The sequence below is a fragment of the Scyliorhinus torazame genome, chromosome 3, assembly GCF_047496885.1.
Source record: "Scyliorhinus torazame isolate Kashiwa2021f chromosome 3, sScyTor2.1, whole genome shotgun sequence".
Classification (NCBI taxonomy): Eukaryota; Metazoa; Chordata; class Chondrichthyes; order Carcharhiniformes; family Scyliorhinidae; genus Scyliorhinus; species Scyliorhinus torazame.
The window spans coordinates 51,220,420-51,247,735 of NC_092709.1; the positions used below are offsets into that span (position 1 = coordinate 51,220,420).

The 27,316-nt window shown below is 46.9% G+C and overlaps 1 protein-coding gene and 1 long non-coding RNA gene across 4 annotated transcripts in view; one reads left to right on the forward strand and one right to left on the reverse strand.

Annotated features, from left to right (window-relative positions):
• The window catches only part of intu (inturned planar cell polarity protein), a 125,927-nt gene extending 99,811 nt beyond the window's left edge, over positions 1-26,116 (reverse strand). For 2 of the 3 annotated variants that reach the window (XM_072495679.1, XM_072495677.1), the window contains exon 1: positions 9,862-10,048. In XM_072495679.1, coding sequence (XP_072351780.1) covers positions 9,862-10,022 — 161 coding nt within the window. In that variant the 5' untranslated portion in view covers positions 10,023-10,048. Of the gene's footprint in view, positions 1-9,861; positions 10,049-25,639 lie in introns of those variants that run through there. The other variant, XM_072495678.1, reaches the window with a different exon arrangement.
• LOC140409491 (uncharacterized) lies at positions 10,225-24,701 on the forward strand. Its single transcript, XR_011940354.1, has 3 exons — positions 10,225-10,301; positions 12,420-12,480; positions 24,038-24,701. It is a non-coding gene; the product is annotated as an uncharacterized lncRNA (long non-coding RNA).
• Positions 26,117-27,316: the final 1,200 nt, after the last annotated feature.

Genomic DNA, 27,316 nt, shown 5'->3' on the forward strand with positions numbered 1-27,316 from the left:
ACATCATTCAACAAATGCTATTTTGCCCTGTAATTTGTTCTGCAATCTCTAACTCACACCCAGCATTGTCACAGCCACTCTGAAAAAGTCTTAAATGACTTGCAGATAAGCAAAAGTAAAGTCCTCATCATCCAAATGGCACAAAGACATTTAATCTTTATCTGGATTGGCCTTCAAAATGGCTGCATCACACTTTTTGATAATTACTACCATAATGAAGACAACTGCACTAAATATAAGGGAACAGTTGGGAGTTTTAGAAGCATGTTGTTATTCTTTTTGTTTTACTGCAGTCAGGATGTTGGGATGGGATTTCCTTAGCATAGCTGCCCAGGAGTTAGGAACTGGTTTTAATCCTTCTACCTTTTTCTGGGTAATCATCCTACTGAGAATCAGATATGTCCAAAGTCTCTGACTTTAAGTCAGAGTTTCAGAGGGTTCCATAGTGCAATTGCCCAATGGAAGTTGAAACTTCCTGGGCAATTCAAGTCTAGTTAGTGTTTGCGGACATCTTAGGGGTCCCTCAGTGCATCATCTGGGATACGACCATCTGGTGATTTAAGATCTGGCCAAAATGTATGTTGCTATTTAAAATTACACTGTGGTTGTGTGGGCCTTTTAAGGCGATGCATTCCACTGCCCACATGACCAGCTTGGGGCCAATCGCGAGGGATCATGTGAACCCCAACCAATGAAAAGTTTGGGCGGAGCCCTGAGAAGGGACCCTGGGCAGTGTGGATCAGGAAGCTAAAGAGTAAAGACATGTGTAAAGTGTTCTGTGCCTGTTATCTATCTGCCTTTACCTTTCATTAATAAACCCCTTTTGTTTACTACTGGAAGCCTCGAGTGCATGTCTCGAGCCACCACATTGGTGACGATGAAAAAAAAATTTTGATCGCAGCCAACAGTCGCCATGACTGGGGGGGGGGGGGGGGGGGGGGGAAGAGGGTTGAGAAAACAGAGAGCTCCAGTAAGAGTCGTTTGCAGACCCCAGACCTGCAATTTGATTAGGAACCTCACATCCCCAGAAGCACCTGACTCAAAGACCTTTGACCAGATACTGAAATTGGTTAAAGACCATTACAACCCAAAGCCCTCGATTATCCTCCAATGTTATATGCTGCAGTGAGGGACCATGAAGAGCCTGTCTCAGCCTTTATAGCTAGGCTTCACCAGTTTGTTGAGCACAAGAGTTTGGGACTGTGCTCAATGACGTGTTACGCAAATGGCTGGTTTAAACAAAGAACAACGAAAATTACAGCACAGGAACAGGCCTTTCGGCCCCCCCAGCCTGCGCCGATCCAGATAGTTTATCTAAACCGGTCTTCTATTTTCCAAGGATCTACTTCCCTCTGTTCCCCGCCCATTCATATCTGTCTAGATGCATCTTAAATGATGCTATCGTGCCCGCCTAGACCACCTCCGCTGGCAAAGCGTTCCAGGCACCCACCACCCTCTGCGTAAAAAACTTTCCACGCACACCTCCCTTAAACTTTCCCCCTCTCACCTTGAAATCGTGACCCCTTGTAATTGACACCCCCCCCCCCCCCACTCTTGGAAAAAGCTTGTTGCTATCCACCCTGTCCATACCTCTCAATTTTGTAGACCTCAATCAGGTCCCCCCCTCAACCTACGTCTTTCCAACGAAAACAATCCTAATCTACTCAACCTTTCTTCATAGCTAGCACCCTCCATACCAGGCAACATCCTGGTGAACCTCCTCTGCACCCTCTCTAAAGCATCCACATCCTTCTGGTAATGTGGCGACCAGAACTGCACGCAGTATTCCAAATGTGGCCTAACCAAAGTCCTACACAACTGTAACATGACCTGCCGACTCTTGTACTCAATACCCCGTCCGATGAAGGGAAGCATGCTGTATGCCTTCTTGACCACTCTATCGACCTGCGTTGCCACCTTCAGAATACAATGGACCTGAATTCCCAGATCTCTCTGTACATCAATTTTCCCCAGGACTCTTTCATTGACCGTATAGTCCGCTCTTGAACTCCATCTGCCATTTCTCTGCCCAACTCTCCAATCTATCTATATTTTGCTGTATTCTCTGACAGTCCTCCTCGCTATCTGCAACTCCACCAATCTTAGTATCATCTGAAAACTTGCTAATCAGACCACCTATACCTTTATCCAGAACATTTATGTACATCACAAACAACAGTGGTCCAAGCATGGATCCCTGTGGAACACCACTAGTCACCTTTCTCCATTTTGAGACACTCCCTTCCACCACTACTATCTGTCTACTGTTGCCCAGCCAGTTCTTTATCCATCTAGCTAGTACACCCTGAACCCCATACGACTTCACTTTTTCCATCAACCTGCCATGGGAAACTTTATCAAATGTCTTACTGAAGTCCATGTATATCGCATCTACAGCCCTTCCCTCATCAATTAACTTTGTCACTTCCTCAAAGAATTCTATTAGGTTTGTAAGACATGATCTTCCCTGCACAAAACCATGCTGCCTATCACTGATAAGTCTATTTTCTTCCAAATGTGAATAGATCCTATCCCTCAGTATCTTCTCCAACAGTTTGCCTGCCACTGATGTCAAGCTCACAGGTCTATAATTCCCTGGATTATCCCTGCTACCCTTCTTAAACAAAGGGACAACATTAGCAATTCTCCAGTCCTCCGGGACCTCACCCGTGCTCAAGGATGCTGCAAAGATATCCGTTAAGGCCCCAGCTATTTCGTCCCTCGCTTCCCTCAGTAACCTGGGATAGATCCAATCCGGATCTAGGGACTTGTCCACCTTAATGCCTTTTAGAATACCCAAAACTTCCCCCTTCCTTATGCCGACTTGACCTAGAGTATTTAAACATCCATCCCTAGCCTCAACATCCGTCATGTCCCTCTCCTTGGTGAATACCGATGCAAAGTACTCATTAAGAATCTCACCCATTTCCTCTGACTCCACGCATAAATTCCCTCTTTTGTCTTTTTGAGTGGGCCAATCCTTTCTCTAGTTACCCTCTTGCTCCTTGTATACGAATAAAAGGCTTTGGGATTTTCCTTAACCCTGTTAGCCAAAGATATTTCATGACCCCTTTTAGCCCTGTTTATTGCGTGTTTGAGATTTGTCCTACTTTCCCGATATTTCTCCAAAGCTTCATCAGATTTAAGTCGCCTAGATCTTATGTATGCTTCCTTTTTCATTTTAGCCAGTCTCACAATTCCACCCATCATCCATGGTTCCCTAATCTTGCCATTTCTATCCCTCATTTTCACAGGGACACGTCTGTCCTGCACTCTAATCAACCTTTCCTTAAAAGACTCCCACATTTCAAATGTGGATTCACCCTTAAACAGCTGCTCCCAATCCACATTCCCTAGCTCCTGCCGAATTTTGTTATACTTGGCCTTTCCCCAATTTAGCACTCTTCCTTTTGGACCACTCTCGTCTTTGTCCATGAGTATTCTAAAACTTACTATTCCCAAAGTAATCACCGACTGAAACTTCAACCACCTGGCCGGGATCATTCCCCAATACCAGGTCCAGTATGGCCCCTTCCAGAGTTGGACTATTTACATACTGCTCTAAAAAAACTATCCTGGATGCTCCTTACAAATTCTGCTCCATCGACGCCGCCAACACTACACGAGTCCCATTCAATATTGGGGAAGTTAAAATCTCCCATCACGACCACCCTATTACTCCTACATTTTTCTATAATCTGTCTATATATTTGTACCTCTACTTCACGCTCGCTTTTGGGAGGCCTGTAGTAAAGTCCCAACAATGTTACTGCACCCTTCCTATTTCTTAGCTCTACCCATATTGCCTCAGTGCTCTAATCCTCCAACGTGCCCTCCTTAATCACAGCTGTGATATCATCTCTGACCAGTAATCCAACTCCTCCACCCCTTTTACCTCCCTCTCTATCCCTCCTGAAGCATCTATACCTTGGGATATTTAGTTGCCAGTCTTTCTCTTCCCTCAACCAAGTCTCAGTAATACCAATAACATCATATTCCCAGGTACTAATCCAAGCCCTAAATTCATCTGCCTTACCTGCTACACTTCTCGCATTGAAACAAATGCACCTCAGACCACCAGTCCCTTTGAGTTTATTATCTAGTACCTTACTGGCTTTAGTTGCTGCCTCTTTACTGACCTCTAACTTCCTAATCTGGTTCCCATCCCCCTGCCACATTAGTTTAAAACCTCCCCAACTGTGTTAGCAAAAGCACCCCCTAGGACATTGGTTCCAGTCCTGCCCAGGTGTAGACCATCCGATTTGTAATGGTCCCACTGGCTCCAATGTCCAAAAAATCTGAACCCCTCCCTCCTGCACCATCTCTCAAGCCACTTATTCATTCGGATTATTCTTGAATTTCTACTCTGACTGTCTCGTGGCACTGGTAGCAATCCTGAGATTACTACCTTTGAGGACCTACTTTTTAAACTGATCTCCTAACTCCCTAAATTCTGATTGTAGGACCTCATCCCGTTTTTTACCTATATCGTTGATGCCTATATGCACCACTACAACTGGCTGTTCACCCTCCCCCTTCAATATGTCCTGCAGCCGATCGGAGACATCTCTGACCCGTGCACCCGGGAGGCAACATACCATTCGGGAGTCTCATGTTAGACCACAGAAACTCCTGTCTACTCCCCTTACGATTGAATCCTCTATGACTATAGTTCTGCCAGTCTTTTTCCCGCCCTTCTGTGCAGCAGAGCCAGCCACGGTGCCATGAGCCTGGCTACTACTGCCTTCCACTGGGGAGTCATCTCCCCCAACAGTATCCAAAACGGTATACCTGTTTTGGAGGGAGATGACCGCAGGCGACACCAGCACTGCCTTCCTGCTCTTTCTCTGCCTTTTGGTCACCCATTCCCTGTCTCCCTCACCAATCCTAATCTGCGGTGTGACCAACTCACTGAACGTGCTATCCACGACCTCCTCAGAATCGCGAATGCTCCAAAGTGAGTCCATCCGCAGCTCCAGAGCAGTCATGCGGTCTAACAGGAGCTGCAGCTGGACACAAGTCCCGCACGTGAAGGAGTCAGGGGCATCGGCCTGTTGCTAACTTTTGGTTGGTTCAATTGGCTCTGTTTTATAACCTTTGCTCTCGAGTCGCCAGGTATCTTTATACCGCCACAAGGTTAAAGTTCAAGTAATGATCAATAACTCAACACACCAATTAGTAATATTCAAATCAAAGCACATTTATTGTACACAGTAAATCGCTACTCATGCATAAATTCTACTTCTAAGCTACTTCTACAACTAACAGGCCTATACTTAGCTTCGGACTGGCCCACCAGGTCAGGAGAACAAATGGCCTTTCGTTCGGATTCTGAAACTGCGGGATTCAAAGTCGGTATGGACTGGTAGCTAGGAGCGCCCATCTCGTAGCGAGCGTCGACTTGAGACTTACTTCAGTGTTGCGGTAGCTTGGACAGTTCACTCTCAAGGGTTGGTTCGCGTTGCTGAGTGACCCTGTCAAGAAGAACGATTTGAACTTGGGGGCCTAACTTTATAGTCCCCAGGTGCTTCCCGCCTGTCGGGGCGGACCCTGTACCTGGTTCCAAGTGATTGGACTTTGTTCCAATCGCTTGGTTAGATTTCTCCAATACTGGAGCGGTTCCCTGATCGATGGGCGGTCTTGAGGTGTCCATTAACCTCTTGTGTTGGCTACTGCTGGCGCCGGGGAGTCTGGCTTAGCTTTGTTTGTCCTAAATGTTGCGATTGTTCCCGGGGATCGCTTATTAGTATGTAGATGGCTGCTACATTATTATGCAGATGGCTGCTTGTATCGATGCTGTCTGGGCTTTTGCAGAGTTTAATACACAGTAACTTGCACCTGCTGGTTTCTGCCTGTGTTGGCTGAATTTCCCTTCAGCCTTTGCTGTTGTTCCATTTTAAATTGGGACTTGGCCAACCCAGGTGGCTACAGGCCGCGTCCCTGAACCCCCACATTGAGCACGAGGAGCATAACACGGGTCTGCGATCTCCAGCCATTTTTACATTTTACCTTAACTGATTATAAATATAATATCAAATAATGAATAAGTGAAAGGAATAAAGATTTTACTTACCAATACAAATTTCTCCCAGCTACTGCTAATTGGAGTACTTTCCATACCAGCCAATCAGGTCACTGCTTTGCTGTGACGTCACTCTTCAAGGTAAGTTTTTAAAGTGGAAAACTTACCTTCTCGACAAAGCCCTGCTCCCGCCGAAAATCTGACGGCCGCTTCTCCGAAAGATGTGTCCCCGCCGCTCTCCTCGCGCTCTTTCACTGAGCCCCCGCCGCTCTTCTCGCGCTCTTTTATCCTGTGTCCCCGCCGCTCTCCTCGCGCTCTTTCACCGAGTCTCCGCTGCTCTCCTCGTGCTCTGAGTCCCCGCCGCTCTCCTCGCACTCTTTCACCTGCAGTCACTCTGTCCTCACTCCGACCGGATTCAGCTGGAAACTGCAGGCTGTGACATCACGGTTCAACTTCTTTCTACTTCTACCTGCCCTCGAGTCTATACCGCAATGCACTGATGCAAATTTTCCCCACAACAGCCAATCAGCAGCTCCACTCTACTGCCCTCTGCTGGATCAATAACCTCAATATTTAGAACATGGTTCTGGCAGAGACCACCATTTTACGTTGGGAAAAGCGATCGAGATTGGTCAAGTGATGGAGTGCAGCGAAAAAAGTGCAGCTAAAGGGGAAGTTGACCAAATATGGGGCAGAACAGCCACGAGATGTGCAGCGGGATCAACAGACAAGGCTTAGAGTCAGACATGCCTGGAACACAAGGAGTGGGAAGGAATCGGGGCATCAAACCAAATCTGCGATTGTTGCATTGGAAATCATCCCCAGGAGACCTGTCATGTTCGGGAGTTTCCATTGTAACTGAAGGCGGGCGCATTCAAGCACGTTGCCGAGCAAGACAAAGCACGCCATGCAAAAAAGAACAGTAGCAGCGGTCCACAGAGCCACTGAACAAAGCACACAAGAGAATTTGATGCATCAGTTGAATGCAGTCCAAATGAATCAAACAACTCCAATTAAAGGTCAATGGCAGACCCCTTAAAATGGAAATCGACAACGGGGCTTTGGTGGGTGAACAGACCTCCCAATATCTGAATGCAGGAACAGTGTTTAAGTTTAAATAATGCTACAGCCAAACTTTTGACACTGGAGAGATTTTGAAGATCCTCAGAACAGCCAATACCCCAGCGGCCTAGAGATGGCAAGAGGCCAATCTGCATTTGGTCATTGTGCAAGGACATAGGTCCATTTTGGAGGAGACTGGTTGCCGAAGATTGAGCGCAACTGACTGGAGATCTTCAAAATATCTGACAGCATCCTCCAAGATGTCTTGAGGAAGTAGGAAGACGACTTCCATGAAGAATTAGACTGAATTAAGGCCATAAAAGTCAAGATCTTTGTCAATCTGGATTCAACACCCAGGTTCTTTAGAGCCAGGCCAGTGCTATACGCATTGCATCAAAAGGTTGAAGCAGAGTAAAGAGATTGGAAGAGCTGGGGATAATCAAGCCGTATGAGTGTTCAGAGTGCATAGTCTCGGTCTCTAAACTTGATCGGTCGATAAGGATTTCTGGGGATCATAAAATGAGCATAAACCAGGCTGCCAAGGCCAATCGTTATCCAATTCCCTAAACTGAAGATCTCTCTACCAAGCCTGGGGAGGCGGGGGGGGGGGGGTGGGGGGGGGGTCTCATCAATCAAAGTTGGACCTCAGTCACGCCCATCTGCCATTAGTGCTGGATGAGGAGTCTTAGATGTCTGCTACAATCAATACCCACAAAGGGCTCTTGCAGTATACCACAAAGGGATCTTGCAGTATACCAGACTGCCGTTCGGCATCTCTTCAGCCTGTGCTATCTTCCAGCATACAACGGAAAATCTTTCCGGGGATTCCCATAGTGATGGTTTATAGGAAGTATTAAAAAGGTTTTGTGATGCTGGGGTCCACCTAAAATGCGAAAAATGTAGCTTCCAGGCCTCTGAAGTGACAGACATAGGATTTTGTCAATGTGACAGCTTGGCACCCTTTGGAAGAAAAAGGGATGGTCATACCAGATCTCCCTGCACGCAAAAACATCAGTAAGCTCAAGTCCTTTCTTGGTATTGTCAATTACTCTGGAAGGTTTATTTCAAATCTAGCTACAACACTTGCACCATTGCATCTACTTTCAAGGAAGAATCAGCAGAGGCAACGGAAGGAGCCTCAAATAGAAATCTTTCAAGTCGTGAAGCATTACAGTCTTCAAACCTCTTGGTGCATTATGATCCAGGGAAGCCAATAGTGCTGATGTGTGACCCCCCTCAACTTATAGGGGCTGGTTTAGCCACAAAATGAGAGATGGAATGGAACACCCAATCGCCTTTGCCTCCAGGACCCAAGCAGAACAAAACTATGCCCAGATTGTGAAGGAGGGCTTAGTGGTTATATTCAGTGTGAAGTAACTCCATCAGTATGTGTATGATCAACAGTTCAGCATAGTGACTGACCACGAGCCAGGCTGGGCTTGTTATGGGAAGACAGGCCCCTACAGCCCATAGCCTCGGCAAGGGTGCAGCGTGGGCCCTGCAATTGGTGGCTTACAACTATGTTTTTCAGCACCTGCCTGGGACACGAATTGCTGATGTGGATGTGATTAGTTGCCTGCCCCTACCCAAGAGCCTTCCACCACCACAGATTACGTAGATCATCATTCTAGCCCTAATCTTCCTGGGCAAGCTCCCAGTGTCCGCGGGGCACATCTGCACCTGGACTCTGAGACCCTATTCTTTCAACGGTCAAACGAATGATAGTCTAGTTGGCGATACAAGACGTCTGAACAGCTGAGGCCCTACTTCACCCATCAAGATGAGTTGACATGTGAAGACAGCATGATTCTCTGGAGATCACAGTGGTCGTCCTGCCTCTGACTAGGGTGTTGCACCTGCAAGGCTTATACAGCGCACACCCAGGGCAGACAAAGACGAAGATGTTGGAGTGCAGCTATATCGGAGGGCCAGGAATTGATATGGCCTTGAAGACAGGTACAAAAGTGCTACCCTTGCCCAAAGATTGCAGCAATCTTTGCCACCTTCCGCCACACTTTACCCCAAAGAATTTTTCCTTAAACAAACTCTGGACTTTCAAACCAAGGACTTTCTCAGTCTAACCTACCATCAGAGCTTTACATTTTGCACTAACAGGAATTTGACAACAATTTCAATTTGTAAAGTATAAGATTAGGTTACCACTACAGATAATTACTTTATCAGGGCATATGATTCACCAGAAGACACTTAACTATACAACCAATTCTCATTACAAATAATTTTCGCACTGCACATCTACTTTTCTAGCTAAGATGTTGCTAGTCAAATTAATAAATATAACTCATGATAATTCTGTAATTTAGCCATCGCTGGCCAAAGTATGATGTGGAGATGCTGGCGTTGGATTGGGGTGAGCACAGTAAGAAGAAGTCTTACAACACCAGGTTAAAGTCCAACAGGTTTGTTTCGAATCACTAGCTTTCGGAGAGCACCTTCACCTGAGGAAGGAGCTCCGAAAGCTAGTGATTCGAAACAAACCTGTTGGACTTTAACCTGGTGTTGTAAGACTTCTTATTGTGGCCAAAGTATGGTTAACAAGTTCAGCCAGAGCTATTTAACTTTTTGTAGCTATAGTCAGCAAATCCGTTGTCAAGTAACAACATTGCACTGGAAATTTGCAGTGAGTCTCCTGCAGCTTGTGAATACTCGCCCTCCGATACCCCCGACACCACGCCACTATCTTTCAGCAGGCTGGCGGTCTCCTCACGCCCCGGCTGACGAATGCAGCCAGCGCCGCGCTTCAGCTTCGCACTTACTCGGAGGAGCACGATTCGGAGTCGGAGGTCGGCGCCCCGGACGACGTTGACCCCGCCTCAGCCTCACTCGCCGGACTGCCACCCAGGGTGTGCGGGGTCTCGTAGTTCCCCTCCCGGGCGGGGCCCGCGCCCCTGCTCGCCCCCGCCACGCGGCGAGACATCGCCCCCAGTGCCTTCCAGCAGAAATACCCGGTCAGCTCCCTCCCGCCCTCACCCTCACCCTCACCGCCGCCATGTTGCCAGCATCCGGGGGCAGAGCCCTGACCCGCCACGTGACCCGCGGCCGCCTGCCGCTGTGGCTCCTCTTCGGTAGCCATAGAAACGGGAGAAGCTGTGAAGCTGAGCCAAAGTTTAACTGCATCGATGCCGGTCGTCAGCACAGACAATATTTAAAACAACGGGTATAACAATGCTAATTTCAACCACAAAACATTCTGGAGGTCAGTTTATGGCAGATCAAAACCAATCTTAGTACCGGCACGGGCCCAATCAACAATATTTACCGGAGGAAGGTCCCCCATTCACTTGAGGAAGGAGCAGCGCTCCGAAAGCTAGTGATTCGAAACAAACCTGTTGGACTTTAACCTGTTGTTGTAGGACTTCTTACTGCACAATATATACTTCTGCGCCCCAGCAGTAAACAGAACAGAAATGGTATTCCTAAACATTAGAGATATCCTCGACCCAGTCCACCGAAATGCATCCTAGTGTGCTTTTATACCAACTGTTTACTATTAGTGAGAGACATTTTTGCTTTGCTCCAATGCCAAACTCATGCAGTGTAAATCGCACCTGAAGACCTGAAATGATTCAGAAGGGAAGCGGAGTAAAAGTAGGCTGGGTTACTTTGCTCTATTCCAAAATCAGATTAGAATTCAGTCAGCATTTGTGATCTTTGGGTCAGCAGGGATAGAAATTACCTCGCACTAACGTTACATTTAGTTGAATTGTTAGACTTCAGTAGACCCCAGTTATGTTGAGAGGATTGAAACTTAGCGAATGGACAGAGAGAGGCCTTTGCTGTTTAGGACACGGATTTCTAAGATACCAATGTAGAATCATGAAGTCAGTGTGGTTAATGGCATCTTAAAGGTTGAAAGCATCAAAGTGCCTTGGTTGTTTACTGGTTGTCTCCCCTTTCCTATCTATTGGCATTAATATTAAAAATGGTGTGTCTTTGCACGTTTCCAAAAAAAAAAAGATTTGCTTAGGCCTTGCTACCTCACAGCACCAGGGACCCGGGTTCAATTCCGGCCATGGGTAACTGTCTCTGTGGATTTTGCACATTCTCCCCATGCCTGCGTGAATTTCCTCCTGGTGCCCGGTTTCCTCCCACAGTCCAAAGATGTGCAGGTTAGGTGAATTTGCCATGCTAAAAATTGCTTCTTAGTGCCCAAAGATGTGCAGGTTATGGGGCTAGGGTGGGCAAGTAGGCCGAGGTACAGTGCTCTTTCAGAGGGTCTGTGCAGATTAGATGGGCTAAATGGCCTTCTGCACTGTAGGTATTCTATGGTTCCTGTTGTCATGGTTCTGGCACACTTTTATTTTAATTTACCGTCATTATACATTCCTGTATGGTATAAGCACACAAAATGGTAACTGCTGATCAAATATTGTAATCATAGAATGTCACCAGTGGCAGTACTACTACACTTCACTTTTGAATCTCCCAACTCATTCGCCTGCATTGCAGAGAAATATCTCATGAATAATCTTATATTTGCAAGCCCTGGCCCAACTGCACCCTGACATCTAACCGCTGGATTCCTAATAACTTGTGTATACTTTACATCTAGCATATATTTTGTCTGGCACCACATCTGTCGTCATACAAATTTCTGCGCCATTCTGTCATGGAATAGGGTATGCAGTTGAGGTGTCATGGTAGTAGATTAGTAGCACAATGCTAGGAGTTCAAATCTCACCCTGGCAAGTTATGAAAAAATGTTCAGACTCAAAAAATCTGCACTGGCACAAATTAAAATGATCATGAAAGCTGCCAGACTGTTTTAAAACTGAACTGGTGTGCTAGTGTCCTTCTGGATCAGGATCTACAACTTCCATGTTATCTGACACCCTGATTTTATCCTCAGGCCAAATACTGCCTGTCACCTAAACCCTATGTCCAAATAAAATAATTAACTCAAATTTAGTATGCATAAAACAGCAACAAATCACAACTGAACTGTTACAAAACATACAAGTGGCAAACAGAAACAAACAATATTAATTCATGATATTCTACTGCCTCACGGCACAAAGGACCTGGCTTTGGTCCCGGCCCGTGTGGAGTTTGCACATTCTCCCAGTGTCTGTGTGGGTCTCACCCCCACAACTAAAGATGTGCAGGATAGGTTGACTGGCCACACTAAAATTGCCCCTTAATTGGAAAAAAAAGAATTGGGTATTCTAAATTTATAAAAAGAAAAAAAAAGAGAAAAAAAACCATGAAATCATGATATTCATATAAAGTCATGCTTCAAAGTTGCCCAATTGGCAACAGCTACCAATATGAAAGGAAAGGATCAATTAATCAAATCAACATTATTTTCATACAGGTGCCTTATGAATTTCATCAAGTACTTTGCAGAGACATACAATAAAAATGAAAGTATACAGGTAAGAAGAAAAACAAAGTATTTAAATTCTAGTGTGATCTTCCAATCCTCCTTAAATATGGGAGTGATAGCAGATGAGTGGAGGATTGCAAATATTACTCCCATATTGAAATAAAAGGAGGAATTAACCCAGCAACTAACTACAGGCCCGTCAGCCTAACATCAGTGATGGGGGAAAAGTTTAGAGACAATGATCTGGACATAGTTAATTGGCACTTGGAAAAAAAGCTGCATTCATAAAAGAAAGCCAGCAGTGACTTTTAAAAGACAGATCATGTGAGACTAACTAGACAGAGTTCTTTGATGTTATAAAGGAGTGCGCTGATATTTTTTATTATTTCTTCATGGGATGGGAATGGGGTTGATATTATTCCTGCGGACTTCTGGTTGCGGCTATGCGGAGCAAAGTCGCACGTTTGGCAGCTCCCGCTAAACACGGACTTTTGGGCTCTTTTTATGGGCCCGCAACGGCGCTTGTTCGACGTTTCCCGGTGTGGGAAGGGGACAGCAACATTCCCCCGATGGTGTATGGAGTGGACCAGGAGTGGGGCGATTTAAAAAGTGACATTGAAGCAAAGAAAGATGCGAGGGAGGAGGACCAAGATGGCGGCGGGCGGAGACCAGACAGCATGGAGGCAGTGGCCGCAAGAGCAGCAGGAGCTTCTCCAGCGCTGTTTTAAGGAACTGAAAGCAGAGCTGCTGGAGCCATTGAAGGCTTCAATCGATAAGCTGCTGGAGACCCAGACGGCCCAATGGGCGGCGATCCGGGAGGTCCGGCAGAAGGTCGCGGAGAATGAGGACGAGATCCTGGGCCTGGCGGTGAAGGTGGAGGCGCACGAGGCACTCCACAAGAAATGGCAGGCGAGGTTCCAGGAGATGGAGAACCGGTCGAGCTGGAAAAACCTGCGGATCCTGGGTCTCCTGGGAGGGGCTGGAGGGATCGGACGTGGGGGCCTATGTGGTCACCATGCTGAATTCGCTGATGGGAGTGGGGGCCTTTCAGGGGCCCTTGGAGCTGGAGGGGGCCCACCGAGTGCTGGCGAGGAGGCCCAAGCCCAGCGAGCCGCCGCGGGCGGTGCTGATGAGGTTCCACCAGTTTGCTGATCGAGAGTGTGTGTTAAGGTGGGCCAAGAAGGAGCGGAGCAGCAGGTGGGAGAACGCGGAGGTTCGGATCTACCAGGATTGGAGTGCGGAGGTGGCGAAGAAGAGAGCCGGTTACAAGGCAGTGCTGCACAGGAAGGGGGTGAAGTTCGGTATGCTGCAGCCGGCGCGTCTGTGGGTCACATATAAGGATCAACACCACTATTTTGAGTCCCTGGAGGAGGCGTGGGCCTTTGTTCAGGCCGAAAAACTGGACTCAGACTAAGGGTCGGGGATGAGGGGTCGCGGTGGACGGATGGTTGGAGATTGTTGGGTTGTGTTTCGAGGGGGGTTCTTTGTTTCTTTGTTTTTTGGGGGCTGGTTGGGCATTGTTTTAATTAGGTCCGCCGGGCGGGCTCGTGGGGGGGGGGGGGGAAAGAGGCCTGAGTTGGGGGTAGTGGGACCGGGCCTGGAAAGGGTGCTGCACCAGGGGAGGCTGGGCGGGCGAGTGGAAAGCGCGGGCTTTCCCCCCCCACCCCGTTTAGCGCTGAAGGGGTGGGGCCGGAGCTGGGACGCGCGGGCTTTTTCTACCGCGCTGGGAGTGGAATGGATGAGAACCCGCTGGTGGACGGGGGGGGGGGGGGGGGGCGGTGGCACGGCGGGAGTGGCCGGGGTCAGCAGGAGTCAGCTGACTTAAGGGAGTGCAATGGATGGAGCAATGCAGCTAGGGGGGGACCTGGGTTGCTGCTGGAATGGCCAAGGGGGAGCTGGAGTTGGTAGAGGAGGTCGGGGCGGGGGTCTGCCGCTGTGGGGAACGGGCCGTCTGGGGAGCGCGGGCACGTGGCTGGCCTAGGAAGGGATATGGCTAGTCGGCGGGGGAGGGGGGCTGGTAGCCCCCTGATCCTGCTAATAACCTGGAATGTAAGGGGACTGAATGGGCTGATCAAACGGGCCCGGGTGTTCGCGCACCTGAAGGGGCTGAAGGCGGATGTGGCCATGCTACAGGAGACGCACCTGAGGGTGGCGGATCAGGTAAGGTTGAGAACGGGGTGGGTAGGGCAGGTGTTTCATACGGGTTTGGATGCAAAAAAATCGGGGGGTGGCGATCTTGGTGGGGAAGAGAGTGTCGTTCGAGGCGTCGAGCATTGTGGCAGACAATGGCGGTAGGTATGTGATACTAAGTGGCAAGCTGCAGGGGGAGCAGGTGGTGTTGGTCAATGTTTTTGCCCGAATTGGGACGATGCGGGGTTCATGCGGCGTATGCTGGGTCGGATTCCGGACCTGGAGACTGGGGGCCTGATAATGGGGGGGGATTTCCACACGGTGCTGGATCCGACGTTGGATCGCTCTAGGTCTAGGACGGGCAGGAGGCCAGCGGTGGCCAAGGTGCTGAGGGGGTTCATGGACCAGATGGGAGGGGTGGATCCATGGAGGTTTGCGAGGCCGGGGGCCAGGGAATTTTCATTCTTCTCCCATGTTCACAAGGCCTACTCCCGGATTGACTTTTTTGTCATGAGCAGGGCGCTGATTCCGAGGGTGGAGGATGCGGAGTACTTGGCGATAGCCATTTCTGACCATGCTCCGCACTGGGTGGACCTCGAGTTGGGGGAGGAGAGGGACCAGCGCCCGCTGTGGTGCCTAGAGGTGGGGTTGCTGGCGGACGAGGAGGTGACCGGGCGGGTCCGGAAGTGTATAGAGAGTTGTTGACCACTAGGAAGGCAGAGGCGCAGCGGAAGAAGGCGCAGGGGGCGGTATATGAATACGGAGAAAAGGCGAGCCGTATGCTGGCGCACCAGCTTCGGAAGCAAGAGGCAGCTAGGGCGATCAGGGGAGTTAGGGATGGAGGAGGGTACACGGTGCGAAGTGCGGTGGGTATCAATGGGGTCTTCAGGGACTTCTACGAGGAACTGTACTGGTCTGGGCCCCCACTGGAAGAGGGAGGGATGGGTCGCTTCCTGGACCGGCTGGGGTTTCCGAGGGTGGAGGAGGGGCAGGTGGTGGGGTTGGGGGCGCCGGTTGGGTTGGAGGAGTTAGTCAAAGGGATAGGGAACATGCAGGTGGAGAAGGCACCGGATGGGATCCCGGTTGAATTTTATAAGTAGTATGCGGACCTGCTGGGCCCGCTGTTGGTAAGGACCTTTAACGAGGCAAGGGAAGGGGGGGCTCTGCCCCCGACGATGTCCAGAGCGCTGATTTCCCTGATCCTGAAGCGGGACAAGGATCCCCTACAGTGTGGGTCATACAGGCCGATCTCACTCTTAAATGTAGACGCAAAGTTGCTGGCAAAGATTTTGGCCATGAGGATAGAGGACTGTGTGCCGCAGGTCATACACGAGGATCAGACGGGGTTTGTGAAAGGGAGGCAGTTGAATACCAATGTACAGAGGCTCTTGAATGTTATAATGATGCCGGCGATGGAAGGGGAGGCGGAGATGGATGTGGAGAAGGCCTTTGATAGGGTGGAGTGGGGGTACCTGTGGGAGGTGTTGGAAAGGTTCGGGGAGGGGTTAGTCAGGTGGGTGAGGCTGCTGTATGAGGCCCCGGTGGAGAGTGTGGCCACGAACAGAAGGAGGTCAGAGTATTTCCGGCTACAATCGGGGGACGAGGCAGGGTGTCCCCTGTCCCCCCTGCTCTTTGCACTGGCGATTGAACCTCTGGCCACGACGTTGAGGGAGTCGAGGAACTGGAGGGGGCTGGTGCGGGGTGGGGAGGAGCATCGGGTGTCGCTCCATGCGGATGATTTCCTGCTATATGTGGCAGACCCGGTGGGGGGAATGCCGGAGGTGATGAGGATCCTTAGGGAGTTTGGAGATTTATCCGGGTACAAGCTTAATATGGGGAAGAGCGAGTTGTTCGTAGTGCACCCGGGGGACCAGGAGAGGGGGATTGGTGAGCTCCCGCTAAAAAGGGCGGAGAGGGGTTTCAGGTACCTGGGGGTCCAGGTGGCTAGGAGCTGGGGGGCCCTGCAGAAGCGTAACTTCACGAGGCTGGTGGAGCAGATGGAGGAGGGGTTTAAGAGGTGGGACGTGCTGCCACTCTCCCTGGCGGGTAGAGTGCAGTCAGTTAAAATGACGGTGCTCCCGAGGTTTTTGTTCCTGTTCCAATGCCTCCCCATCCTGATCCCTAGGGCCTTCTTCAGGCGGGTTAACAGGAGCGTTATGGGGTTTGTTTGGGCGCAGAAGACCCAGAGGGGGAGAAGGGTGATCCTGGAGCGGTGCAGGGATGGGGGGGGGTTGGCGCTGCCTAGCCTCTGGGGGTATTATTGGGCCGCCAACGTGGCAATGGTGCGTAAGTGGGTGATGGAGGGGGATGAGGCGGCATGGAAGAGGCTGGAGATGGCGTCCTGTATGGGCACGAGCCTGGAGGCGCTGGTGACAGCGCCGTTGCCGCTTCCTCCAACGAGGTATACAATGAGCCCGGTGGTGGCGGCTACCCTCAAACTTTGGGGGCAATGGAGACGTCACAGGGGGGAGGTGGGGGCCTCGGTGTGGTCCCCGATTCGGGGGAACCACCGGTTTGTCCCAGGGAGGATAGCTGGAGGGTTTCTGAGCTGGCACAGGGTAGGCATTAGAAGGATGGGGGACCTGTTTGTGGACGGGAAGTTCGCGAGCCTGGGTGAACTGGAGGAGAAATTTGGGCTCCCCCGGGGATCACCTTCAGATATATGCAGGCAAGGGCGTTTGTTCGGCGCAGGTGGTGGAGTTTCCACTGCTGCCGTCACGCGGGGTCCAGGACAGGGTGCTGTCGGGGGTGTGGGTTGGAGAGGGAAGGATTTCGGCAACATATCAGGTGATGCAGGAGGAGGAGGAGGAGGCCTCGGTGGAGGAGCTAAAGGGTAAGTGGGAGGAGGAGTTGGGTGAGGAGATTGATGAGGGGATGTGGGCAGATGCCCTGGGGAGGGTGAACTCTTCCTCCTCTTGCGCGAGGCTCAGCCTCATACAATTTAAGGTGCTGCATAGGGCTCACATGACCGGGGCAAGGAAAAGCCGGTTCTTTAGGTGCGAGGACAGGTGTGCTAGGTGCTCAGGGAGCCCAGCAAATCACACCCACATATTCTGGGCCTGCCCAGCGCTGGAGGACTTTTGGAAGGGTGTAGCGAGGACGGTGTCGAGGGTGGTAGGTTCCAGGGTCAAGCCGGGCTGGTGGCTCGCAATATTTGTGGCGGCTCGGGAGTGCAGGAGGCAAAGGAGGCCGGTATTCTGGCCTTTGCGTCCCTGGTAGCCCGGCGAAGGATTCTTCTTCAGTGGAAGGATGCGAAGCCCCCAAGCGTGGAATCCTGGATCAGTGATATGGCGGGATTTATTAAGTTGGAGAGGGTTGGAAATTTGCCTTAAGGGGATCGGTACAAGGGTTCTTCAGGCGGTGGCAACCGTACCTAGACTTCCTGGCAGAACGTTAGAAGATGGTCAGTAGCGGCAGCAACCCGGCGGGGGGGGGGGGGTTGGCTTGTTTTTCGTTTTTCTTGAGTGGGCACGTATTTTTGCCTTTGTGTTGATGAAGGTTGTTAATTAATTAAATTTATTATTTATGTATATGGGGGGGGGGGTTGTTTTATTTATTTATTTTGTTGTTGATATTTTGTGAAAATTTGAATAAAAATTATTTTTAAAAAAAAAGATATTATTCCCGCAAATAGCTGAGACTGTCGCTGAGCTGAGACTGTCGCTGGCAAGGCCAGCATTTATTGTCCGCCTGCAAAGTGGTGGTGCGGGTGGCCTACATTCTTGAACTGCTGCAGACCATGTGGTGTAGGTACACCTACATGCTGTTAGGGAGGAAGTTTCCGGATTTCAACCCAACTACAATAAAGGAATGACGACAAATTTCTAAGTCAGGCTATTGAGTGACTTGGTGGGGAACTTGCTTGTGGTGCTGCCCATGTCCTTCTAGGTGGTAGAGGTCATGGGTTTCGAAGGTGCTGTTAATGGAGCCCTGGTGAGTTGCTGTGTAAACAGCTTTTCAAAAGATATTTGATAAGTTACAATAGAATAAATGTTTAACAAATTTGAAGTCGATCATTAAAAGGGACATAAACAGCATGGATATAAATTGGCTAATGGATAGAAAGCAGAGAGTAGTGCTGAACGACTATTTTTCAGACTGGAAGGAAGTATCTTTTTTTTAAAATTACTGATCTAGGCTTGAGTACAGGGCATTATTTCAAAGTTTGCAGATTTTATGAAACTTGGAAAGCCAGTGAGGAGCATAATAAAAGACCTGAGGATTACATAGACAGGCTGGTGAATTAGGTAGACATGTGACTAGATGAAATGTAACAAAGAAATGTGAAGCAAATCATTTTGGTGGGCAGAATGAGGAGAGACGTTATAATCTAAATTTTAAAGGTGTGCAGGGACAGAGAGACATGGGGTGTACATCTATGCAGTTTTGAAGGTGTCAGAACAAGTTGAGAAGGTATTAAAAGACTTATTGGGTTCTTGGCTTTATGAATAGAGGCAAAAAGGAAATTATGCAAAATATTTATAAAATCTAGTTAGACCACAGCTGGAGTACTCAGAATTTGCTGTTTAAAAATATTTTTCCTCATGTTGTCTCTGAATTTCTTTGTGAATAAATGTAACAGTGTTTTCTGCTTAATGACCTCTCTGCCACTGGAAACAGAGAAACTATCAAAACTCTTCTTTCTATGAACACCTCAGTCAATCTTCCCTTGACCTTCTCTGCTATTAAGTGAACAATTCCAGCTTCTCCACAAAACTGCAGTCCCTCATCCTCGGTACCATTCCAATAAATCTCCTCTACACCGTTTTTGAAGCTATGGCATCCTTCCTAAAATGTGGTGCCCTGTTCTCAAGCCTATGTGTGTATTTTTTAAATAAGTAATGGTTCCAACAACCAAGCCCTATGATACAACTCTACAGTGTACACTTCTCTCCAGTCTGAGGCACAATGGATTTAATTTTTTTAATATAAATTTAGAGTACCCAATTAATTTCTTCCAATTAAGGGGCAATTTAGCGTGACCAATCGACCTACCCTGCACATCTTTGTGTTGTGGGAACGAAACCTACGCAAACACGGGGAGAATGTGCAAACTCCATACGGACAGCAACCCAGAGCCAGGATCGAACCTGCCACCTCAGCGCCGTGAGACAGCAGTGCTAATCACTGCGCCACCGTGCTGCCCTCACAATGGATTTAATGACCATCTTTTGTGTTGTATCATTGTATGATTCTATTTCTTGCCTTTGACTATCTGATACCCAACCTGAACAGATGGAATGTAAAAAAACATAACTGGGCACGCCCCTAGCCAAGCTGTTCCAGTACAGCTGCAACACTGGCATCTACCCAGCAATGTAGAAATTGCCCAGGTATGTTCTGTACACAAGAAACAGGACAAATCCAACCCAGCCAACCGCCCTATCAATCTCCATCATTAGAAAAGTGATGGAAAGAGTCATCAACAGTATGTTTTTTAAAAATTACTTATCAGAGTTACAAAACCAGAGCTATCAAGCAGCACTTACGCAGCAATAACCTGCTCACGAAGGCTCAGTTTGTGTTCCGCCAGGGTCACTCAGCTCCTGACTTTATTACAGCCTTGGTTCAAACGTTAACATAAGAGTTGAATGCCAGAGGAGAGGTGAGAGTGACTGCCCTTGGCATCAAGGCAGCATTTGACCGAATATGACATCAAGAATGCCTAGTAAAACTGGAGTCAATGGGAATCAGGGGATAACTCTCCGCTGGTTGGAGTCATACCTGGCACAAAGGAAGATGGTTGTGGTGGTTGGAAGTCAATAATCTCAGCTCCAGGACATCATTGCAGGAGTTCCTCAGGGTAGTGTCCTGGGCCCAACAATCTTCAGCTCTTCATTAATTACCTCCCTTCCATCATAATGTTAGAATTGGGGATGCTTGCAGATGACTGCACAATGTTCAGCACCATTCGCGACCCCTCAGATAATGAAGCAGACCATGTCCAAATGCAGCAATACCTGGACAATATCCAGATTTGGGCTGACAAGTGACAAGTCACATTCACGCCACACAAGTGCAAGGCAATGACCATCTCCTACAAGAGAGGATCTAACCATCGCCCCATGACATTCAATAGCATTACCATTACTGAATCCCCCACAAACAACATCCTGGGAGTTATCATTGATCAGAAACTGAACTGGACTAGCCATATTAATACTGTGGTTATCAGGGCAGATCAAAGGCTAGGAATTCTATGACGTGTAACTCACCTCCTGACCCCTCAAAGCCTGTCCACCATCTACAAGGCACAAGTCAGGAGTGTAATGGAATACTCTCCACTTGCCTGAATGAGTGCAGTTCCAACACTCAAGAAGCTCGACATCATCCAGGACAAATCAGCCCACTTGATTGCTCCCCCTTCCACAAACATTCAAACCCTCCACCACCGACAAACAGTAGCAGCCATGTACCATCTATAAGATGCACTGCAGTAACTCATCAAGGTTCCTTAGACCGCACCTTCCAAACTCACAACCACTACATCTAGAAGGAGCAGCAGATACCTAGGTTCCACTGCAAGTCACTCACCACCCTGACTTGGTAATACATTGCCGTTCCTTCACTGTCGCTGGGGCAACATCCTGGAACTCCCTCCCTAACAGCAGTGGGTGTACCTACACCTCAAGGACTGCAGTGGTTCAAGAAGGCAAATCACTACCACCTTCTAAATGGCAACTAGGGATGGGCAAGAAATGCTGGCCTAACCAGCGACACCCACATCCTGTAAATGAATAAAAAATATATATATTACTGGTAGAGATTTAATATATTAGTTTTGTCTGCGGAAAGGACCTTCTGTTGTAACTCGTTCAACAAATGTATCCCCAATTTTAGTGAAAAAAATACTTTTCTTTAATCCTTACTGCTAAGTTCCTGCCTGCTCATCAGCTCACCCAGGATTATCCAGTACAATGGTATCTTGTACATCAACCCACAATAATACCCTTTGACCAGTTTATTATTTATTGCCCATTTTGCATTACTGTACAATGGTTCTGTCTTCACAGCAATGCAATGTTTGGAGTATAATAGCACAGTAGTTAGCATTACTGCTTCACAGTGCCAGGATCCTAGGTTTGCTTCCCGGCTTGGGTCACTGACTGTGATGAGTTTGCACGTTCTCCCCATGTCTGCGAGGGTTTTCCCCTGGTGCTCTAGTTTCCTCTCACAAGTCCCGAAAGATGTGCTGTTAGGTCATTTGGACATTCTGGATTCTCCCTCTGTATACCCGAATAGGCGCCGGAATGTGGCAACTGGGGGCTTTTCACGGTAACTTCATTGCAGTGTTAATGTAAGCCTACTTGTGACAATAAAGATTGTTATATTAATTTGATGTCTTTAAATAATTATAATTGGTGCAAAATATGGAAACAATTCCCTCAAGTTTCATGCTATGCACCTGTACAATTACGGGACTGCCTCAGAACATTTTAAAGTACCAAATAGTGGGTAGTCCTGTCAGCATTTTGTAAACATTAAAAATTCCAATGCCTTTTGGCTAAGATCAAGCATCAGATTAAGGTGAGGAGCAATGCTTTTTCTTGTCAGCTTGGATCTTGTATGTCTCTCTTGTGGAGACCATGAATTGGATTCAATTTGAATTGGTTTTTGAAGCAAGCTATGAGATGAATTAAGGGCTTTCCCTGTCCACTCTGCACATTGGATTTGTATTTTTAAGAACTGATATTTCCAAATGATGAAACTCTGTAATAAAAGACAGGTGGAATAAGAGCAGTTCACTGCATCACGCTAAAAAAAATGTATTGGAAACAGACAACCAATATGTGCACAACATTGTTAATGTTGACCATTAACCGACCAGTTAATCTGTCTGTTCTGGAGCATGTTGAGGGAGGAATGTTGGCAAGAAAACAAAAACTTCTTCTTCCTCTTGGAGCAGTGCCTGCCTTGGAGTCTAAGCCTACCTGAGCAGGCAAATGGGACCTCATTTCATCTGAAGCAGGACAGTGTTTCCAAAGTGCCAGCTTAGAATGTGCTCTTGTTTCCAAGAACAAAATGTTCTAGGCATGGATGGCAGGGATTGGCATCCTATTCCCATGCCCAAATCGTGGGCATTTTCCATTGCAGGAAGTACCAACCTAACCAACACTTGGTAAATGTTAATGCCTTCCTAGATTTTTGTTTGCATAGGAATCCATCCGAAGCACCAACATTATTACGGGTAGCAACCATCTCGAATTGCTTATAAGGTATAATGACCCAAACAGCATTCTAGATTCCATTGCCTACTCGTTAGTATTTCAAACATCCTGACCCCAAATTCTGCTAACGCTCATTCATCAAGTAATTTGACCTGCTAGATGGCCCAAAACATGACTTCATCAGGCATATTAAATCCAGTTGTAACTTGCACCACAGTGACGGGGGGGGGGGGGGGGAGAGGGAGATGTGTACGTAGCACATTCCTATCCTGAAATAATACGATCCTCACACACATTTTATTATGTGTTGTTCCTTTCCATAAAGATCAAATTTAACATAATGATTGGACGTAATATCAATTGAAGTAAACCGGTTCACCTATAAATAAAGTTAGACGTTTTGATGTGGAAATGTAAATAAATACGCAAAAGAGAGAAATGTGAAACTTCGGAGCATGAGAGGAGACGGTCCGAATTGAATACAATTATGATTGTGAAACTTTATAAACGATTCCTATTTCTGTTTAAGGTAAGGCGAAAGTCACATTTCTCACCAGTAAGGCAAGCTGTCCCTTTAATTTGATGCAAACTCCGGTTGTCTCGCAGTTTTGTGGGACCTTTACACAGAGGTCAAATGAAGAAAAATGAGAAAGCATATTTCCTCTGGGTATAAATGTGCAGAGTGCAGTCTGTTGTTTCCAAACAAACATCCCCTCTTTAAACAGATTTGTAAAACTGGCTAGCTGTTCTTGCTTCCAGTGAGATTATGTCATTATGGATACCAGTAAAGGCGCCAACATGTCGAAACATTGATCCGAGTATAATCCAAATCACACCCCTCCAAAATCAAACCAAACCCTGCGCCTGCCCTGGAATTCACTGAACCAAAGTAGGGGAATGAAATTAAACAACTTTCTCTACTGAATTGGTGATGGGCCAGGATTCATAACCCAAAATACCTTTGTAATCTCTCAATTCATATGAATTACATATATCAATTTGCTACCAGAAAAAGTAGATTGTCCGTCCCAACCTAATACGAAAACATTTCAAACCAAAGGCTCAAATCTTTCAAAACTCAGCAAAAAATCATTTGGAATTAATCTTTACATCTGCTACTTTGTCTTCCACTTACCGTTCTGCAACTTAGCATGGACATGAAATTAAATTTTAAACTACGTTATTATTTAGGATATAGCACAGTTTATCACATTTAACCCATTTTTTTTTGTCAATTTAACATTTCAAATTAAATTATAGAGGATATCAAAAGTTTATTATTTTATTTTTCACTTTTTTTTGAGGTAGGCTATTTCACCGAAAGGTTCATTCCGTTTCTGAGGTACAACGAGAGTGAAACGTTTGCAGACTGCGTGACAATGGGGTTGCTGTCGAAGACTCCTTAGCCTCTTAAATTCTCAGGTATAAAAATTGTTTTAACATGAACTGTAAATGGAGAAATCGCAATCACGGAATCATCCATCGGCTCTTCGTGTCCGTGCAGATATCTGCAACAGCAACTCAGCAGGTCCCCCGCCCCGCCCTGCACTCTTTAGGTGCTTACCCAATCCCTGTTTGGAAGTGACCATTGCATCTGTATCCACCAAGCGCTCAGGTGGTGCTTTCCAGATATCAAACACTCAACTGGAAACAACATTTGCCAATCCGAAATTGGTGTCTGTTCGGGATTTTTGTGCCAATGGAAAGTTTCCCTCTTGTCTTTGAACAATTCTATCACATCTTTCAACTTTTGCTAAAGGGAACAATTCCAGCTTCTCCAATCTATCCATAGAACCATTCTCCTGGTTTTGTTCGACACCCTTCCTAAAGCTTTCCACATATTTTCTAAAGTGCAGTGCCCTGAGTGGGATACAGTGATCCAGAGGCGAAATCAGAGTTTTTCTTTACAAATGGTTCATCAGAAGACATTCAAAATTGTCAGCGAGTAAACAGTGTACTGTGTGTGATTAAAATGTCGAAAAATAACATAATTCCCAAAATAAATATTTTCAATTGTGTGAGTTGTTTGCACCAAGGCACAGACTCTCCTCCAGCGTAAAGCAAATGATTGATGCATCGTGCCATGTTTTATAAACCATTGTAAACTTTGTAGTTACATTTATTTCCATTCTCTAAAGAAGCCTTTGGGTGCGGTTAAATGAGATGAATGGCGACAGATTTAAGATTTCAAATTCCTCTGTTCAGTTCTGATTCACACTTGTCTTTATGGCGCTGTGCATTCTGTTACCTCCCTCGGCTCGATTGACCCACAGTTTGTTGGACTGACTCTGGAGTGGAGTCAGCAGTAAAAGATCACTACGACTGTACAAATATGACTTGTTCTTTAAAGCGAAAACAGACCAATCACCTACTGCACTCTGTCAAATCTCACCTTTTCTTGGATAATTACACCACAGACATGCATTATATTGCAATCAAAAATCAGAATATTAATAAACAGCTGATCTCAACTGTCAGATTTTGGGGAAAGGGCAATATATTTGGGATTATTGCAGAATTTAAAACGTGACCCAACTCCGACTGTCAGTCAGCTGAAAATCATCAACTGGAGAGATCAGGTTTTTATGAGTTGGACGTTTTACAGTTCTCAATTTCCCATGTTTATTGAACTGCCCAGAGCTTAGCCTTTTCTAAGGACACACCCGACAGATTTTGAGGAAATGTAAAATCCACTAACCAAATATCCTCGGATTTGAGCAGATTGGAAATTATAATCAAATTTAATGTTTCGAAGTCTAATATAACAATATTCATAAATATTTTTTCCGAAAAACCTCCACAGACATGTAACCTTCAAGTTATATTTGCGAAAATCATAGAAATCCGAAACACGTTTAACGTTTCCGACATACACGTTTTACATTAAATGATACCCTTCATTATGCTCACCTATGAATTATGATACTCTGTACTGAATCCAACTCATCCAGACTTCTTGCGGGTCTTGAGATACCGTATCTCCGAACATTGAACATTATTCGCTTCAGATCATATTTCAGTTGAATGCTTACATTCCACTAAACAGTATTACTTCAGTTAATATGCAGCTCCCCACGGTTCGGTTGGACTGTACTATTTCGCAAACAGTGCAAGGCGATTTCCTGATTTACAACTTGCTGACTTTGCAGCATTGGCTCATTGTAACTGAGCCTTCGCAGTGCGCCTCATGTCCATCAGAGAGACTTCAAGGCGATAATCCTTTCCCCGAAAGCGTGTCAGCGAGCATCTTTCTTGCAGTTTCTCTTATTCAAGCGGAATACTGTTCCCTCTTGCCTGTTAAAGTCCAATTGCCAATCAGCTAGGGACAAAGCCTCTCCCTTGTCCCCCTCCCCTCTTTGAAGATCGTGCCATGATAAAGCATACGGATCCTCGGAAATACAGCTATTAAAAGCTCCCGCGAAACGCGACCAACTGAACCGCATTCACTTTCCGTCTCCAATGGAGCAGGTGGGGGCCGCCAGCAATTTCACTCGTCAAGCCATATCCCCGAGGGTCCTAATGCCCGATTATCTCGCACCATCATGTCTACACTAGGATGTTTGCAGCATCATCAGCATTCAACAAAACTAAGACACGAAAATACTTGTTGGAATTATTGCGATTCATACAACTACTCTGATGCTTACTTTCTGTTGAAAGTGAATTATTAAAAAGATAGAAAGTAAAACAAAAACAATTGTTTAAATTGGACAACCCCTAAAAGGTATATGGGAATTATAGGCACGATTAGCACCTGTTGTTATTAATGCCAATTTATAGTGCCTGCTTATTGGAATGATTTCACAGAATTATAGAATCCCTACAGTGCAGAAGGGGGCCATTTGGCCCATCAAATCTGCACGGACCCTCCGAAAGAGCACTAATGTACCCAGGTCCTCTGCCTACCCCACCCTTTTCCCATAATCTGACCTGCACATCCATGGACACTAAGAGGCAATTTAACATGGCCAATCAACCTAATCTGCACATCTTTGGACTGTGGGAGGAAACCGGAGGAAACCCACGCAGACACGGGAAGAACGTGCAAACTCCACCCAAGGCTGGAATCGAGCTTGGGTCCCTGGTGCTGTGAGGCAGCAGTGCTAACCACTGTGGCACCTTGCAGTGAGGGCTAATTGCACTATTGATTGGCAGAACAGATCAGCAGGGGGCCGTCAGTATGTTGTGAAAGCCAAGCATTTTGTTATATTGCCCTCTCTGTTGGAGAGGTGTAAGTAAAGTGAGTTCACTAATAACTGCCAACAGTGGAAAAATGTGTTAGTCTTACTCAATGCAAGGCAAAACAGAAATTTTCTTTTACATTTCATTTGAGAATTGAGGACTGCAGAACATTGTGATGTATCTTTGGAACTCCTAAAGTTAATTTTGAAGTACTGAACAATTTGAAAGATTGTTTTGGGTGCACATCATATTCAGGTACAAAGTGAGTAAATGTTTTCCTCACCGTGAGGAGTGTCTAACCAACCTTGCACATGAGACCCCAGTACTGTGAACTGTTCTGAAATTAATGAGATTCTGTCTTGTACTATGACATGAGTAATATGAGATTGCACTGAAAGTTACATT